General features: G+C 40.3%; 1 protein-coding gene across 16 annotated transcripts in view; it reads right to left on the bottom strand.

Moving 5' to 3' along the window:
• Window positions 1-15,451, bottom strand: part of NCOR2 (nuclear receptor corepressor 2) — a 285,729-nt gene that overhangs the window by 15,220 nt on the left and 255,058 nt on the right. For 9 of the 16 annotated variants that reach the window (XM_075176993.1, XM_075177003.1, XM_075177020.1 and 6 more), the window contains 7 exons: window positions 15,202-15,312; window positions 14,869-15,037; window positions 14,191-14,711; window positions 4,461-4,604; window positions 3,138-3,268; window positions 2,422-2,606; window positions 1,956-2,105 (listed from right to left, as the gene is read on the bottom strand). In XM_075176993.1, coding sequence (XP_075033094.1) covers window positions 1,956-2,105; window positions 2,422-2,606; window positions 3,138-3,268; window positions 4,461-4,604; window positions 14,191-14,711; window positions 14,869-15,037; window positions 15,202-15,312 — 1,411 coding nt within the window. The remainder of the gene's footprint in view (window positions 1-1,955; window positions 2,106-2,421; window positions 2,607-3,137; window positions 3,269-4,460; window positions 4,605-14,190; window positions 14,712-14,868; window positions 15,038-15,201; window positions 15,313-15,451) is intronic. The other 7 variants (XM_075177047.1, XM_075177100.1, XM_075177056.1 and 4 more) reach the window with 2 other exon arrangements.

The following is a 15,451-nucleotide window of genomic DNA, read 5'->3' as shown; positions in this document are numbered from 1 at the left end:
GGTGATCAAAAAATTACTTTATTAAAAGATATGTTCATCCCCCCAAAAAGTTTATTTCTCCAAGGAAATGTTGACGATGTTCTGTAGGTGTCAAAGAGGTCCTCTGACATTCAGTGGTGTGCACTATGTTTACCGAAATGTGGATGAAATTTGAATTCACTTCAAATTCGTGATCTGCGATCTTTCTTCCATAGAGCTCATTATATTAAGAACAATCAATGAATTTAAATACACTTGATTTCTCTGTAGAGGAAAACAAGCACTGATCAGCAATTCAGGGCTCTTGACTATTGGAACACCCTTTACTAATGCTTCTGAAATTGTGTGTCTGTATTGCTGTGCCAGTCATTTTATTAGAATCCTCAGTGTGCATTGATTCATTTTTGTAAGTCTTTGTAAGTCACTTCCTGTAAACTACCTGACGAAGGTTAAAAAACCCCTGAAACATACTATGAAAATATGACCAGTTATGTGGGGCAGTCCCATTGTATATTTCAAAATTAATCTGTTTTTTATTGCTCAGTCATTTGGGCTTCGTTACAATTACAAGAATATGCGGGACATATAAGAACCTCCACACAATCTACAATATTCCTTTGTGCAATCTGGTGAAACAAAGTTTCTTCATCCACATCCGTGCACAGAGCTATTACTCATATGGTCATATGGACACTCCGTTATATGTTAGCATCTTGGCTCTATGTTGAGACATCTGTTGGAATCTTTACCCATATAGATTCCTATTAGCTTGAGCTATATCTCATGTGATTATGGATTTTATTTGTTGTTTTTTTATTTTTATCTTTATTTTCTTCATTATTATGTATTGTATTCATCTATTGTTGGAGTAAACATATATATATATATATATTTACATATTGAGCTATTTGCCTGCTTATCTCCACACACAGTTACTTTTAACAGAACATCTCATGCGCAATCTGCTTTTTGGTTGATATGTTTGTTTATTAGAGGATTGCACCCCCTCTATTTGATTTGCTGCATCTGATGTTCAATTTGTATTTGTATTTTTATGTTAATTGTGCTGCCTATTAGCGCCGGAGATCCCCTACATATTCATTTCCTTTATGCTACCTAATAATAATTCATACATCTGGAGATTGAATTTCATATAATAGATTTGAAAACCACTAGCTTAACCGGTTTTATTCCTTAACAAAGATTCTTAAGGTAAAAATAAATAAATTATTCTTAGGCACGAAGCATGCAACTTTATTTCTGAATTTGAAGTAAAGGTTAAATGGATATGCAGAGATGGTTATTATGACAGAGTAGGAAGGGAATAGACCGTTGGAATTTGAAAACTAGAAGATGGAAATGAAAACAGGAGGAGACACGTCTGTTGTAAAATTACTTGTTCAACGCACGTCCTAGAAGACTTCAAATTTAATTTGCCCCTTTTTTTGGGCTGGATGCCTATGTTCCTACAATCAATCTACAATCCTGCATACTGACCAGATCTATGTCTGTAGATTGCTGGACATCTTGATAATGATGTTTTAGCATGCAGAGTACATTATTAACGTTATTCAAGTGTTGTATAATGACAACAGAAATAGCCAAATATTCTTGTATATTTACTTTGCAGAAAATCAAGTAAACAATGTAATTTACCTACATTTAATAACTTTAGTCAGAATAGATTCTGCTACTTTATAAATGTTACAGTCTCAAGTTATCTTAACATAGATCAACAATTATTTCTCTACAAATAGGTCATCTACTGTGGTGATCATCATATGCGCTAAATTGAGACTATCAAAAAGGCTTATTTATGCGCTTGATAATCACTTGTCTCCTAACTTGCTACACTATATCCTAAACTATTAGCAGCGGACGTTCTCATCAAAAGGTAGTTGGAAAAGCAATTGAAGGGGAAAGTATGACTGGATACTGATGGAAGAGTAGGCTGGCATGCTTTGCGGGTGCATTACCTTGGTTCTGTTTGCTCTCCCTCTCTATATAAAGTGGTGTATGTGGCACTTCTAGTATACTCTTGGTGTCCCATGCCCTCCGGTGGAGAAATGGGGTCGACACCATCTTCTGATCCACTCAACGTAGATGCTTTGTTTTGATCTGGTGATCTAAGGGTCAATGAAGCGCAGGTTTATCTACTGCACACAGGAATTTGCGTTTTAACTACACTTACATGGGTCAGTTTAGTTTTCATAGGAGGCACTATAGCTCCTGGCTTAAAAGTTCATGTCCAGGTGATGGACTCCCTACACTTTGAAGTTAGGCAAGTAAGAGTCATTGATTATTTACAAGACAACAGTACTATGGCTGTAAATGTATAAACCACTTTATTTCTGTCCAATTTTAGTTATGATTTGTCTGTTGGTCTTCTCCTGCCGGCTTTGCTGTTATACGTCAACAATTAATCCACCGGACAACTCTCACCTTTTCTCTCCATTGCTCCCTGGAGACATCCTTGATGCCTGACTCAGTTCCTGTTGCTGATGGACGGTATCGCTGGGGTTCTGCCTTAGGTCTAATACTGGGCAGCCGGCATAATATATTGGTGCTGGGATTTGTGGGTGCAACTGCTGCGGATGGTGACGTGTATAATCCTGTGTAATAACCTCCTGAAATTAAAAAAGTCACATAGATGGAAACGGTTTAAGTCATGACACCTCAAATATTACCAACACCTTGCAACAATTCAGTATCATTTCCCACAAAAGCATTTGTTCTCATTTCTCCACAAATACACATCCACTAATTTCATGGCTCCTTATCTTGGACACTACTCACTGTGCTCTCCTCCACAAGTCTAAAGTAGTCCTCAACTTGAAGCCTTGAGAACGTAGTCTCCATATGTCATACAGAACTGTGATGTCTTTAAATGACTTAAGAAATGGTACATACTAACCATCACATAGTATATTACACTTGAACATGTAAGTGCTATTGCAATTTGCAGTTTAATAGCCGCAAGTGTGGTTGGCCTGACGATCTATGGCTAAGGGAGCAGGTGAATTATAAACATAAAATATCATACATTCACATAAATCAATATGGCAACAGTTTATGGCATCTCCCAACAACATAACTTGCAGGGGATACTGCCATAATGTCTTCAATAAAAGTGCAGATAATGACAATGTGACACTTACACTTATATGCTGAGCCAAGGTGACTACACGCTGACTTTTCATGTGTGACCCGCCCTGTTGTGTGTGACATGGGGATTGTTGGCCATCTGTTTTCTGCCGTAGATGTCCTTCTGATGCATGCTTCACAGGCACTATAGAGAAGACAACACAGGAGACATAAGTGTATGCTACATTTTAGAATTGATAATCCTCACAACATATACCTCTGTAGCTACACGATATCACTGATGAATGATTATAATGCATGCAATTGGAAAAATGAATACAGATTAGCCCACCTATTCAGACTCATTTTCTTCTAAATATTGAACAATCCGGCAACTTTGTCTTGTTACCAAATTACTTAGATATTGCCATGTGTGACCCCAAATTAACCAGTAATCGTTACCAGGTATGCTGGAAAAGGCAATCTGAAGAATGACAAGATTGTTATGGGTGTGAAGTCATCAGCTGACTGCATTATTTGTGCCCCATTTAACTATGCCATTCAGCACAACAGCTAAACGACAAGATCTTACAGATTTAGCCGCACTTGTGTGGTCAAGCTGGACACAGATGTACTCACTTAGCAAACAAGACAAAGAACTGGTGTGAGGGCATCTTAAAGGACAGACAAAAGTTTTTACCTGTTCTAAGTCCAGGGAGAGATCTGTCAATGATCTGACTTGGACTGCCCATGCCTGAAAGCACCTATGGATCTAGTAAATCCAGCATATAACAGTGACTGATCTACCTGCTGCTGTTAGATCCATGTTTCAACTGAATCTACAAATATCATTGATGGAAAAACTGTAGACAGACCCCCTACTCAAAAAAATAAGTAAAATAAATAAACACAAATAGTAAACTAAAAATAAATATATAAAAGCAGCAAACAGGTATATATACAAATCTACCTTTGTTCTAAGCCCTATAACTGTATCATACCTTGCATAACGCACATGTATTTGGTACGCCTATACTTGGGAGAATTAGACAATTCTTGGAGTAACTATATGGAGATTACACAACTGGGTCAAAGTAACTATGGAAGGAATCTGGAAAAAAGTTTCTAGAATGCTTTTAAAATAAAATGATTTACTTAAAAATTCTACCAAAGTCTTGTCTGTCACAAAACTTCACTATGGCATTGAAATAATTATCCTCTTAACCAACACATTGCAAGCAAAAATGTGGTCAGATTACAGAAGTCTAAAATACTGGATTTCATGGAGTGTTTCAACATTGACTGACTATTTGAATACTGTACATATCAAAATAAGCTAGTACAGAACAGTAATTTGTTGACAGTTTCCCTCATGTAGATCAGATGCTTGCAATCACCTTGTTTGTGTCGCGATTCATGCTCCAGACGCACGTTCTCAGAGTCTTGAACAGATATCCGGCTCTGCTTGTCATGAGACAGGCGCTGAGAATTCAGAGGGCTAACTGCACCATGTCTGTCAGGACTGTACCCAGTGGGAAATCCTAATCGGATGCAGAAATGTTAAGAGTTTCAAATCAGCATCCTATCCGCTAACAGTAAGTATAATGCAACTGTGCAAAATGTTCACACTTTAATGGTCAGGATTCGCAGATATCTCTGGTATAAAACCCGACAGCATGACAAACATTGTCTACCAGACCTTTATGTGTACCTAATCTTTGAGACAAAGGTGGACAAACTAATGTCAGTCAAACTAGTGTCAGCAGAATATTCTAAGATTACCGAGAGGTTGTGCATCCACGGGCTTCAGGGAAGTTATGACAAAAATGTAGTCAGCAGTTTGCTATGAGGTGCAGTGCCTGGTCTCTGGTTTATGCCTTGGATTATTTAGCCCTTGTTGGGTTGGTAAAGTCATAATTAAAGACTATATTCAAATTGTGAAGAATTATCTGTATTTTTCAATTCATTTGATCTAAAATGGGATCTGGGTTATAACAGATAATCTGATTTAAGAAATAACACACAAAGTATTTTACTGGTCTTTCCTGAACATTCCTCATCGGAAAAGGTACGTGTGAACCTTTAATTGATGCCACTTCCTTTAGGAACAACGGTTTTCCTGGATGGATCAATCAGCGTTAGTGGGAGTCTCTTTACAGAATTGATTATATATATCTTGTATGAACTGTTCAGTTCAAATCATGCTACATTTCAGCCTGGTTAAGTCCAGGAATAACAAATGAAATAACATTTCTTATCCTTCATCCATTTTGTTGTACGGGATGTACATTCTGTTTATGCTGCATGATCCACATTTCGTCAAGGTTTCTGCAATGAGCTGAAACTTATTCATATGCTGCTACAAGACATAACTCGTTGCCCCATTGCTGCCTCAATCATTTCTAGCTATCTTGGTAACACACCTTTTTGAAAAGCAGTTTTCCTTTCCTCCAAAAATGAGGTTTCTCATTTATGCAAAAAAAAATAATTCTAAACACAGAACATTCTTCCAATAATATTCTGGTTCATCAATGTAATGGACGGCTACGTTCTTCAAGGAAAAAAATTGTTTCATTTTTCCCATCCACCCCCCCCCCCCACCCCCCACATACACTTCTCTAGTTCTGTAATTTACAGAGTACTGACAATAGACAATACAAGAGAGGTTTGTTCTGGTCTGATCTGTAGCCATTACATGCCAAAATATTGAAATTACTTGTTTGTTGATCACTCCAGAGAGTACTGGATGGATTTCATCGATTTGCACTGACCAAGTGCAAATTGACCAGACGTTCTGGGCAATGTTTTTCTTTTAACACCTTGCAACCCCATGAGTGAACAATACTTTAATATACTCTGAAAATATTTATGACAGTGGCATGATTCACTACCACTAACCTTTGTTGTGACCAGTAGACTGATGGTGACAACGTTGTTTGTTTAGTTTTTTAGTGAAGGGAATCTCAAATCCTTACCAGATGGGCTATCCAAGATAATAAATCTCTGTAACAATGCTAATTCAACAAGGACAGTGAATACTAAATCAATGTGTACAAATTTGACGTTAAATAGTTCAATTTGTCTGTGTCAGTAATTCTACTGAAATACCAATTGTTAAAGAAAGATAACTCAGGAGAACCAACAGGGGTCACCCTAGCCTCCCAAATTTTGTGCTAGGACACTAAGGCTGGGTACACACTAGAGTGTTTTCAGCCGATTATCTTGCCAATCAAACAATAAACGAACGTTCGGCCCGATATTGCATTAGTGTGCACACTGCAATGATTAACGATTATCGCTCTCAAGCTTATCGTATCCTTTCATTTGATTTTTAAACGGAACTAAAGATCTCGTTCAACGAGGTCTTTCCAATTCTGCAGTGTGTATGGACTCAGGACCAGAAGTATCCAAAGATCTCTATGGAGTGTGCAGAGACACGATTTTTTCAGCCGATGGTTATGACAGATAAAGAGCACTGTTCTGAAGGAAAATTGTGTAAAATGTGTTTAGTGTGTACACATGAATCGCTTGCTGATCAGGACTTTTTTTAAAAAAAATAAATAATAAAAAAAAATTGTTGGTAAAAATCGTATCTGGAGAAATTTTGTATAGTGTGTACCCAGCTTAAATGATTTCAAGGGCTATCTGAAGTTCATGCTATCCACAGTTAAAGTTGCTTATTTATCAAACGGAAAAGCACATTCTTGTCTATAAATTATATAAAACGATAAGCAAAATAGGATATATTTTGTTAGTATTTATTTTGTAAGAGGGAATACCATATAACTCTCCTCTATGCATGTGTACATACACACATACGTTCAAGCAAAGTCATGTGAAGAAGTAAATGCATTAAAATAGGATTTTTATACTTGCGTAAAATCCATTTTTCTTAGTCCATTGGGGGAAACTGGGGGCATTGCGATCTAGAGTAGGGACAGGGCAATCTGCCACTTTAAGAACTTCAGTTAACTAAGCCCTAGCTCCTCCTTCTCTATACCCCACGTCCTGCTAGCCTGTTTGTGTTTAACCAAGCCCACAGAATGCGGAGATAAAGAGAAAAAAACAACATTCTCTTGAAAACAAGACAACATGTCAAACCGTAGGAGAAACCAGAGCGATAAGAGTGGCCGCCCAGTGTTCCCCAATGGACTAAGAATAACAGATTTTACTTAAGTATAAAAATCTTATTTTCTCTATCCTCCTTTGGGGGACACCGGGGACATTGGGGACATTCCAAAGCCAGAATGACGGTGGGGAACTTGAAACTGACGTCATTGTAGCCTGCCGGCAATGTTCCTTCATTGGAGCTGTTTCAAGTGTCGTTTACAACCTGTCAGTGTTATCAGCCTGTCCTGGATTACACCTTCAGTGTAATCATGTTGGCCTCTTCACAGTCAGTGTTGTCAGTATCATTATACTGATTACCACCGCATAAAACCGCCCGACAAAGGTGTTCACTTAAAGCGCCATGACGTTCTGCCCAGGAAGCACTCAGAGACTTTTTAGATTAAGATTATCTGGAACAGGCTAACCAGCCCCTCTATACAGCCGTATTCCACCTTCCAATAGTCACCTTAGAAACTAGCCAGCCTCTCTTGTGTGCATCAGGAAACCAAAATATTCTCAGTCTTGCGCACATCCTGAGTCCTACGTACACAAATGTGCAAGGCTCTAGCGACATTGAGAGAACGAATAGAAGCTTCGTCTAACCAAGACCTAGATGTAGTCAGGGAAGGAATGACAATGTCTTGATTTAAATGAAATCTAGACACCACATTAGGGAGGAAAGAAGGCTTGGTTTAAAGAACTGCCCTATCCTCATGAAAAACAAGAGGAGATTTGCAAGATAAAGCAGCAAGCTCTGAAACTCTTCTTGCCGTAGATAGGGCAAAAAGAAGTCCGTCTTCCAGGTCAGAAATTTGAATTCCAACGTATTCAAAAGATGGATACTGTAATACATTTAACACCAAATTTAAATCCCATAGTGCTACCGGATGAACATATGGATTTCGCACATGGAGAACACCCTGAATGAAAGTGTGTACATCAGGCATGACAACAAGTCGTCTTTGAAAGAAAACTGAAAGGGCTGACACATGACTCTTCAGAGAATTAAGGCACCATCATCATCATCATTTATTTATATAGCGCCACTGATTCCGCAGCAGAGAACTCATTCACATCAGTCCCTGCCCATTGGAGTTTACAGTCTAAATTCCCTAACATACACACAGACAGAGAGAGAGAGAGACTAGGGTCAATTTTGATAGCAGCCAATTAACCTACTAGTATGTTTTTGGAGTGTGGGAGGAAACCGGAGCACCCGGAGGAAACCCACGCAAACACGGGGAGAACATACAAACTCCACACAGATAAGGCCATGGTCGGGAATTGAACTCGTGACCCCAGCACTGTGAGGCAGAAGTGCTAACCACTAAGCCACCGTGCTGCCCCACAAACCCGTTTCCAACCCATCCTGCAAGAACATATGTAATCTGGATAAATCGAAAAGAAGACTTGGGATACCCCTTCTTTTCAAACCTCCATACTCGAAAAATTTTTGCTGAACCTGGTTTACAAGCCGGAAGCATGGTTTGCACCACACACTCGGAAAAACCTTTAGCTCGTAGGATCATGGCTTCAACAGTCACACCATTAAAAAGTGAGTTGGTCCAAACCTAGATGACAAAAGGGTTATTGAGTTAACAGGTCTAATTTGTAGCAGCAGACGCCACAACCTACCTTCTGCCATGGAGAGCACGTCGGTGTACCAGGCCCTCCCGAGGCCAATCTGGCGCTACTAGAAGGACTGGAACACCCTCTCTCTTTACCATTTTTTTTTTTTTTTTTGTTTAAAACACTCCTGGAAGCATCGCTACAGGTGAGATAAAGTACACTAAGCGGAACCTCCAAGGAACAGACATGGCGTCTACTGAGACAACCAGAGGTAGACCTTGTGGATCAACACAGACGCCATCATGTCGACGTCCAGCTGACCCCACCTGTCCACCAACTCGCGAAACACCTCCGGATGGAAGGACCATTTGTCCGGATGCAGAGTCTGCCTGCTTAGGAAATCGGCTTCCCAATTTTGTACTCCCGAAATAAAGATGGCCATGACCGTCGGAACGTGAGCTTAGGCCCAATGAAAGATCTTATATGTCCCTCGCATAGGTAAGTGTTTTTGTATCGCCCTGGAGATTGAGGTATGCCACCGCTGTGGCACTGTTTGACAGAATCTTCACTGCCCTTTCCTGCAGCAAATGTTGCGCACTAGAGCATGGAACACTGCCCGCAGTCCCAATACATTGAATGGAAGCTTGGATTCCTTCAGAGTCCAAAGACCCTGAAAGCGAGTGTGAAGACACACGGCCCCCAATCCCGAAGGCTGGCGTCCGTTGTGAGCAAGGTCCAATCCCAGGAGAGTCAACAACCCCTGCAAAGATTTTGTTTCTGCTACCACCAAAGAAACAACTGACATATGCGGAGATAGGCACAATACTTGGCATGACAGATTCAGATGGGATTTGTTCCATTTTTCGACAGACGTTCCAACTGGAACACCCATGCATGAAACGGAGCAAACTGGACCACCTCGAAAGACGATACGATCTTGCACAGAACTCTCATGTCGAAACACACAGAGGTCTGTTTTCCTGCCAATAGAGATTTCACCATCTTCGGCAAGGCCAGAATCTTGTCCGGAAGTTGTTGGTTCAATAGAATCCGCTGCCACAGAGGAAGGGGGATTAGAAGAAAGACCGCCCACAGACTAAGACAGCACCAATTGGGCAAGCTCAGCCACAGTATGGAAAGATTAAGCCCAGGCGGACTCTACCGAGTTAGAACCAGCACCTGCTGGTGCACATGCGATCTTGAGACCGACAGGCTATGCTCCGGATGGTAAATTAACATTATAGATGGCACAGGTGAACTTCAACATAGAAGTTACCCCAGCCCTAATCCGTATGGATTTTCCCCTATCTGACATGGTAACAGATGGGACAAAACACACAGATAACAGTCAAATAAACAGTGAAACAACAGACAATATACAAGACAAGCAGCACACAAATCTAGTAAAGAGAGTGAGCTTTCAATACAGCCAAACAGCCTCACAGTCTAAAAGACAAAACCCTGGGAAACAACCAACCCAATCCGGTTACCTTACAGGACACGGGACAGAAAAAAAGGAGAAGCAGAAGCTGTAAAATGGCTGCCTATTCTGGTGTCTGCACACAAAGGACTACGAGACCACCAAGGAGGAGGTGCAACAGAGGAACCCCTCCCCCCCCTCCCAGAGCTGGATTGGCAAGTGTCCAGCAGGGCAACCCCCTCACCCAAACCAGTAGTGCCTAGCAGGGCTCACTATCTCAGTGACCCTAGACTGACCCAGTCCCCTTAATTAAAAAAAATAAAATAATTATGCTTAACCCAAAGGCTGCCCCGATTAAGAGACAGCCTGCTTAGGGGGGGACACTGCAATTTGTACCCCAACGCTCACCCAGCACTGTGCTGGGTAAAGGTGCACTTACCTGCTGCCATCCCTCCTCACGCTGTGACTGCAGCTTCTGAGTTGCATGCACAACAATGGAGCCTGTGGTGACTGTGCCCGGGTCCTAGGAGGTCTAAAGCAATGTTGCAAGAGGGGGGCTGGCATTGGACACACCTCAGTTACCCCTCTCCAGACAGTGCACAGCCGTCCATGCTGTGCGCTATGATTACACTTTGCAGTAGTAATTGACAGCCATGACTGCGGCTCACAGAACCACCGGCTGTCACATGATTGGAGGCAGAAACTTTAGATTGAAAAAAACCCCTCAAAAACACCCAAACTCAATAAATTAACTGAAAATTAACAAAAAAGAGCAGTGCAGCCAAACAAACACAATGGCTGGACAACTAAACTGAGGTTAGAAGAAAGTGGGGAATGGAGAGGGAGGAGCTAGGGCTTATTTAGCTGAAGTTCTTAAAGTACCAGATCACCCTGTCCCTACGCTATACCCCAATGCCCTCAGTATTTTGTTTTTACACATTAGGACATAAACAATCTAATACGTATGAAGTCTTAAAAATTTGGTAAAGCTAAACTCATGAGATAGATAACACATACTTTGTCACTATTTATTCAACAAAAAAATATTCCAACATTAAAAAGCCATATGTGAAGACCTCAAGATTCCATAGTCTGCTTAGTGACTTTTAGTAGCAATAAAGTGAAGCTACCATTTTTTGTATGAGTTTATCAGGATGATACATAGTATTGAAGGCATGTTTAAGGGCATTCATTTGAATACACCTCTCAAGATTCCGCCACAAAATCTCAATGGGGTCGATATCTGAACTTTGACTTGGCCATTCCAAAACCTCGATTCTTTTCTTTTTCAGACATTCAGTTGTAGATTGACTTTCATGCTTAGGATCATGCCCCAATTTTGGACAAGCATGAATTGTCAGACAGCCTCACATTTTCTTCGAGAACACTTTCGTATAAAAAAGAAGTTTGTTGTGAACGTAATGATTGTGAGGTAACTGCATGGCTGCCAAACAATCCCAAAATATTACCCCTCCACCTCTGCACTTGACAGTTGGTAGGAGGTATTTGAGATGACTTGCTGTGCTTGTGCATCAAGACCACACAATTCCACTTTGATCTGGTCCTTCCAGAGGACATCGTTCCAGAATGCTTATGTTTCTATGTTTCGCTTAAATGCAAGTTTGCAAGGCTAAACTCTACTGAGAAGAATTAGTTTCGGCTGTTTAACCTTCCATACACCTTGTCATCTCTGTGGCTTCTGCTTTTATATAGCGGTTGTAGCATTTCCTTATTTTTAAATAATGACCTTGACTGGCTCAAATTGCCTTTACATGACATGGAAGCAATAAAAGTACCCTTATTGCTGCTTCATGTAGAATGGATACATAACGACAAAAGTAAAATCTGTTATGGGGCATTTGTCACATGAGATTAGATTTCTCAAACTTTAGGACTTGGTAAAGGCCAGTTGATTGTTGATTATGACCAGATGTATAAAAACACATTTTTTATCTATAAAATTGCTGCAAGAGTAATTATTTCTGGAAAAATAATTAGCAACAGATACAAGGTAGGTTTCTACAGCTAAATGCGGGAGAAGTTTACATAAACATATTGTGGCCCTATAACTTTTCATGGATAAGATATATGGTCACCATTTTAGATGCCTCTTCGAGTGGCTTCTTATCTACAGCTCCTGAAAAGCTCAACAGGCTGGTTTAATTTAATCTACATGTTACAGAAGTTATCACGTCATGCAGACTGTCAGTTTTATGAGTCAGTGGACTTCAAAGCTCTATATTTTAAGAACTCCTCTATTGTTTTCTCGCTTAGGCTTCTACAAGTACCATGTGTCTAAACATAAAATGATTGATCTACACATACAAAGTGTACATTTTGCACAGCTGCTCATAGCCACAACCCAGACTAAATCTCAGAACCACGGAGCAGGCAATGTAGCGTTGTGCTTGGCATGATTATAAGCTGCTGATTAGAGCTGAAAATGTCACAGTGAGGACACGCCACCAAGCCAAGCCACCCCCAAGGTGACCGCAATCTGCCAGCAGTCAGACCTATGATCTGCATAAATAAGAGAGCAGCTAATCCTCTGAAGGCGATGGAATCACCAAATGCTGCAGCTTCTCTTGGGATCATAAGGACACAGGAGCTACTGCACTTTGGCTGAACTTTGTGTTTTGTTAATGAAACACTCAGGAGTTGGACTACCAACTGGGTTACATCTGGGTAAAAGTAAAGCTGTTAGGAGCAGCATGTATCAGGCTCTTGTGCAAAACTTGAATGTATAATGCAGTTTTTACTGGCCTTGAAAGGGTAACAGAACCCCAAGACATATTTTGATAGTCCCCAGAACTTTCCCTTCATTTTCTATGAGTGCTAACAGTTATGCTGTAGAAAAGGTAGGTACTAGTTCCCAAAGCAATCATTTTTTATTCAGCTACAAGCGCCAATCAGTCGCTATTAAAACAGGTCTGAAACCACTACTTTGCACAACTTTTTGCAAAATAATGTGTTATTTTTTAAAAAAAACTGCAGTTGTATCTGCAGTAAGGCTCTGAAATACAAGTTATATCATAGTAATATAACTCCTGTGTGTTTATTCCCTGCTAACTGCTCTACTTAAGCCCAGGAGAACAGATTTAGAAAGTGTAGAGCAATGTGTTTCATGCTCCTTTGGCAATGATATGGTTAATGAACATATTGATTACTTTGCATGGCTCCTCTGTGTAAGTTAAACTGTGCTCAATATGCATCTTAACATTCTTCTAACTCCTTGCCGCACTTCACATAAAAACTTTAGAATTCAACTAGGCATGCCTTGCTTTGCTGGCCTTTATAGTAGTGGAATTGTTACAGAAACAAATCTTCAAGACACATGAAAATAATGCACTGAAGATGTCCCAGTGCCTGCGTTTCAGGATAGGTTTCCCGTGATATTTAGGGACACCAGTAAACTGCAGTACAAGAAATGCTCTATGGCTGTAAGCCAGTTAATGCAGTTTGTTTGTCAACAAGTTCTAGGGCCGGAGACCACTTTTTCTAAGAAAGTAAAAATGGTTTTTAGAATATTACAATTACACTTCGCAATATACCCCCTTTCCAGAATCATAGTACTCTCATCAGATATATTTAAGTCAACTGGAGATTTTACCTTTTAAAAACACATATTAAAAAAGCATAATCCCATTAGGCCCCACACTTCGATACTGGTGTACATCTGTACTAAAAGCGAACTTAAATAATTAACCCATCTACTGCCAAAGGGGCCACAAAGCTTAGTCTTTTAAGGCCCTAATATTAAAACACCACACTTCCAACAAGACAAACCAAGCACAAATTAGGCCAAAAATAACAAAGTTACTCCTTGCACTATATATGTAATCAGACCAAAAAAAAAATCAAGATGGATGATTTTGTGGGTGAAAAAAACAAAACTGGGAAGCTGGAAAAGCCAATCACCGAAACGTGCATTACCAAAACTTAAAAAATATATATATCATATTATATGTATATATAATATCATATAATTAAGCTACAAGCTTTGAACTACCTGCTCCCGTATGTCTTACCATCACTACTGGTGTTGAAATTTAGCGAGGCTCTTTCTCGCTTTCCGTTATCACAAGAAATTTGACGCATGATAATGGCGTCTATGAAGTTGGCCGCAGTCAAGGTGGTCTTACCGAGTGCTCGGAGCTCCTGTTCCTGCATGGAAAAGGGTTTATTTGGGTTCTTGTCCCTATTGTGCTGCTCACTGGTTGGCACTGCAGTCTGGTCCAGGGGCTGATGAGGTTGGTTTTTCCCCTGTCCGTTGTTATACTGGTGAGCTGAACTGGCCAAAGCTGAGGGGTGAGGCCTGGACTCCATGTGGTTAATGGGTGACATCTGCTCCACTGATGCTGGTGGCAGCTTTGAGTTGTAAATGTTTTCAGTTCTTGAGCGTTCAATTTTGTTTTCTCGTGATCTTGCAATATCCTTCTGTGCCATGGCATTTTCAGCAGACTGGAAGCTTTCTCTTTCACTTGTTAAGCGATGAGAGGATGTGGACATTAGTGCCGAGGACCGAATGGGTGAGGAGCTAGAGGACGTTCTTTGGAAAGGGGGAAAAAAAAAAAAAAAAATGAAGCCTTAACATAATAATACCTTTTACAAATCAATTTAGGTAAAGTATTTAAATAATTCGATACTTATTGCAAACTATTTCAGAAATGTACAATTTCTTACATAATGTAGTTCCTTACACTTACCGCAATACGGAGGGAGTGACACTCTCTGTGCTTGTCATGAGATTTTTCATGCCAGTGTTCTGAAGAACGCTGGGACGCTGCTGGACATTTTCATTTGTTCGTGGTGACGCTGGGGAGTGTTGGTGACTGTGACTTTGAGCTGACAAGCGCCCACTGCTCTGCTCTGTGCCTGCAACAAGAAAAATACCTAGATACCTACATGCAAGCATCATCTCTCTGAGCCTGTTGTAAGTCCAAATAAATAGCCTGGTTACCAGCTCAGAATGATTTAGCAATTAAAAGAAACTGGAATTCCAAAAGCAAAGCAAAGAGCGGTCACAAAATTGTTCAAACCTGGTCTCCATATCGGAGCGTGCTCCACCGTTGTTGTAAGCACAGATTTTTCCCTCTCTCTCTCACGCTCTGAGGTTGATGAGGTTTGCTTGGTCAAGTGTGTGGTTGTTGCTGTAATAAGAAGAATGACTTTGGCAACAGGAGAGACATACTAAAAACAATAAATCTGCAAATCGTGGAATCAAGTGTTGTACACACAAGAGATAGGTAAAAATCTAGGTGCTTTGTTTCATGCAAGCAAACAAACCTC

This window comes from Mixophyes fleayi, chromosome 1 (genome assembly GCF_038048845.1).
Source record: "Mixophyes fleayi isolate aMixFle1 chromosome 1, aMixFle1.hap1, whole genome shotgun sequence".
In the NCBI taxonomy this organism is placed as follows: Eukaryota; Metazoa; Chordata; class Amphibia; order Anura; family Limnodynastidae; genus Mixophyes; species Mixophyes fleayi.
Note: the sequence above shows the minus strand (reverse complement) of the source record. Positions and strands in the feature narration are given on the sequence as shown.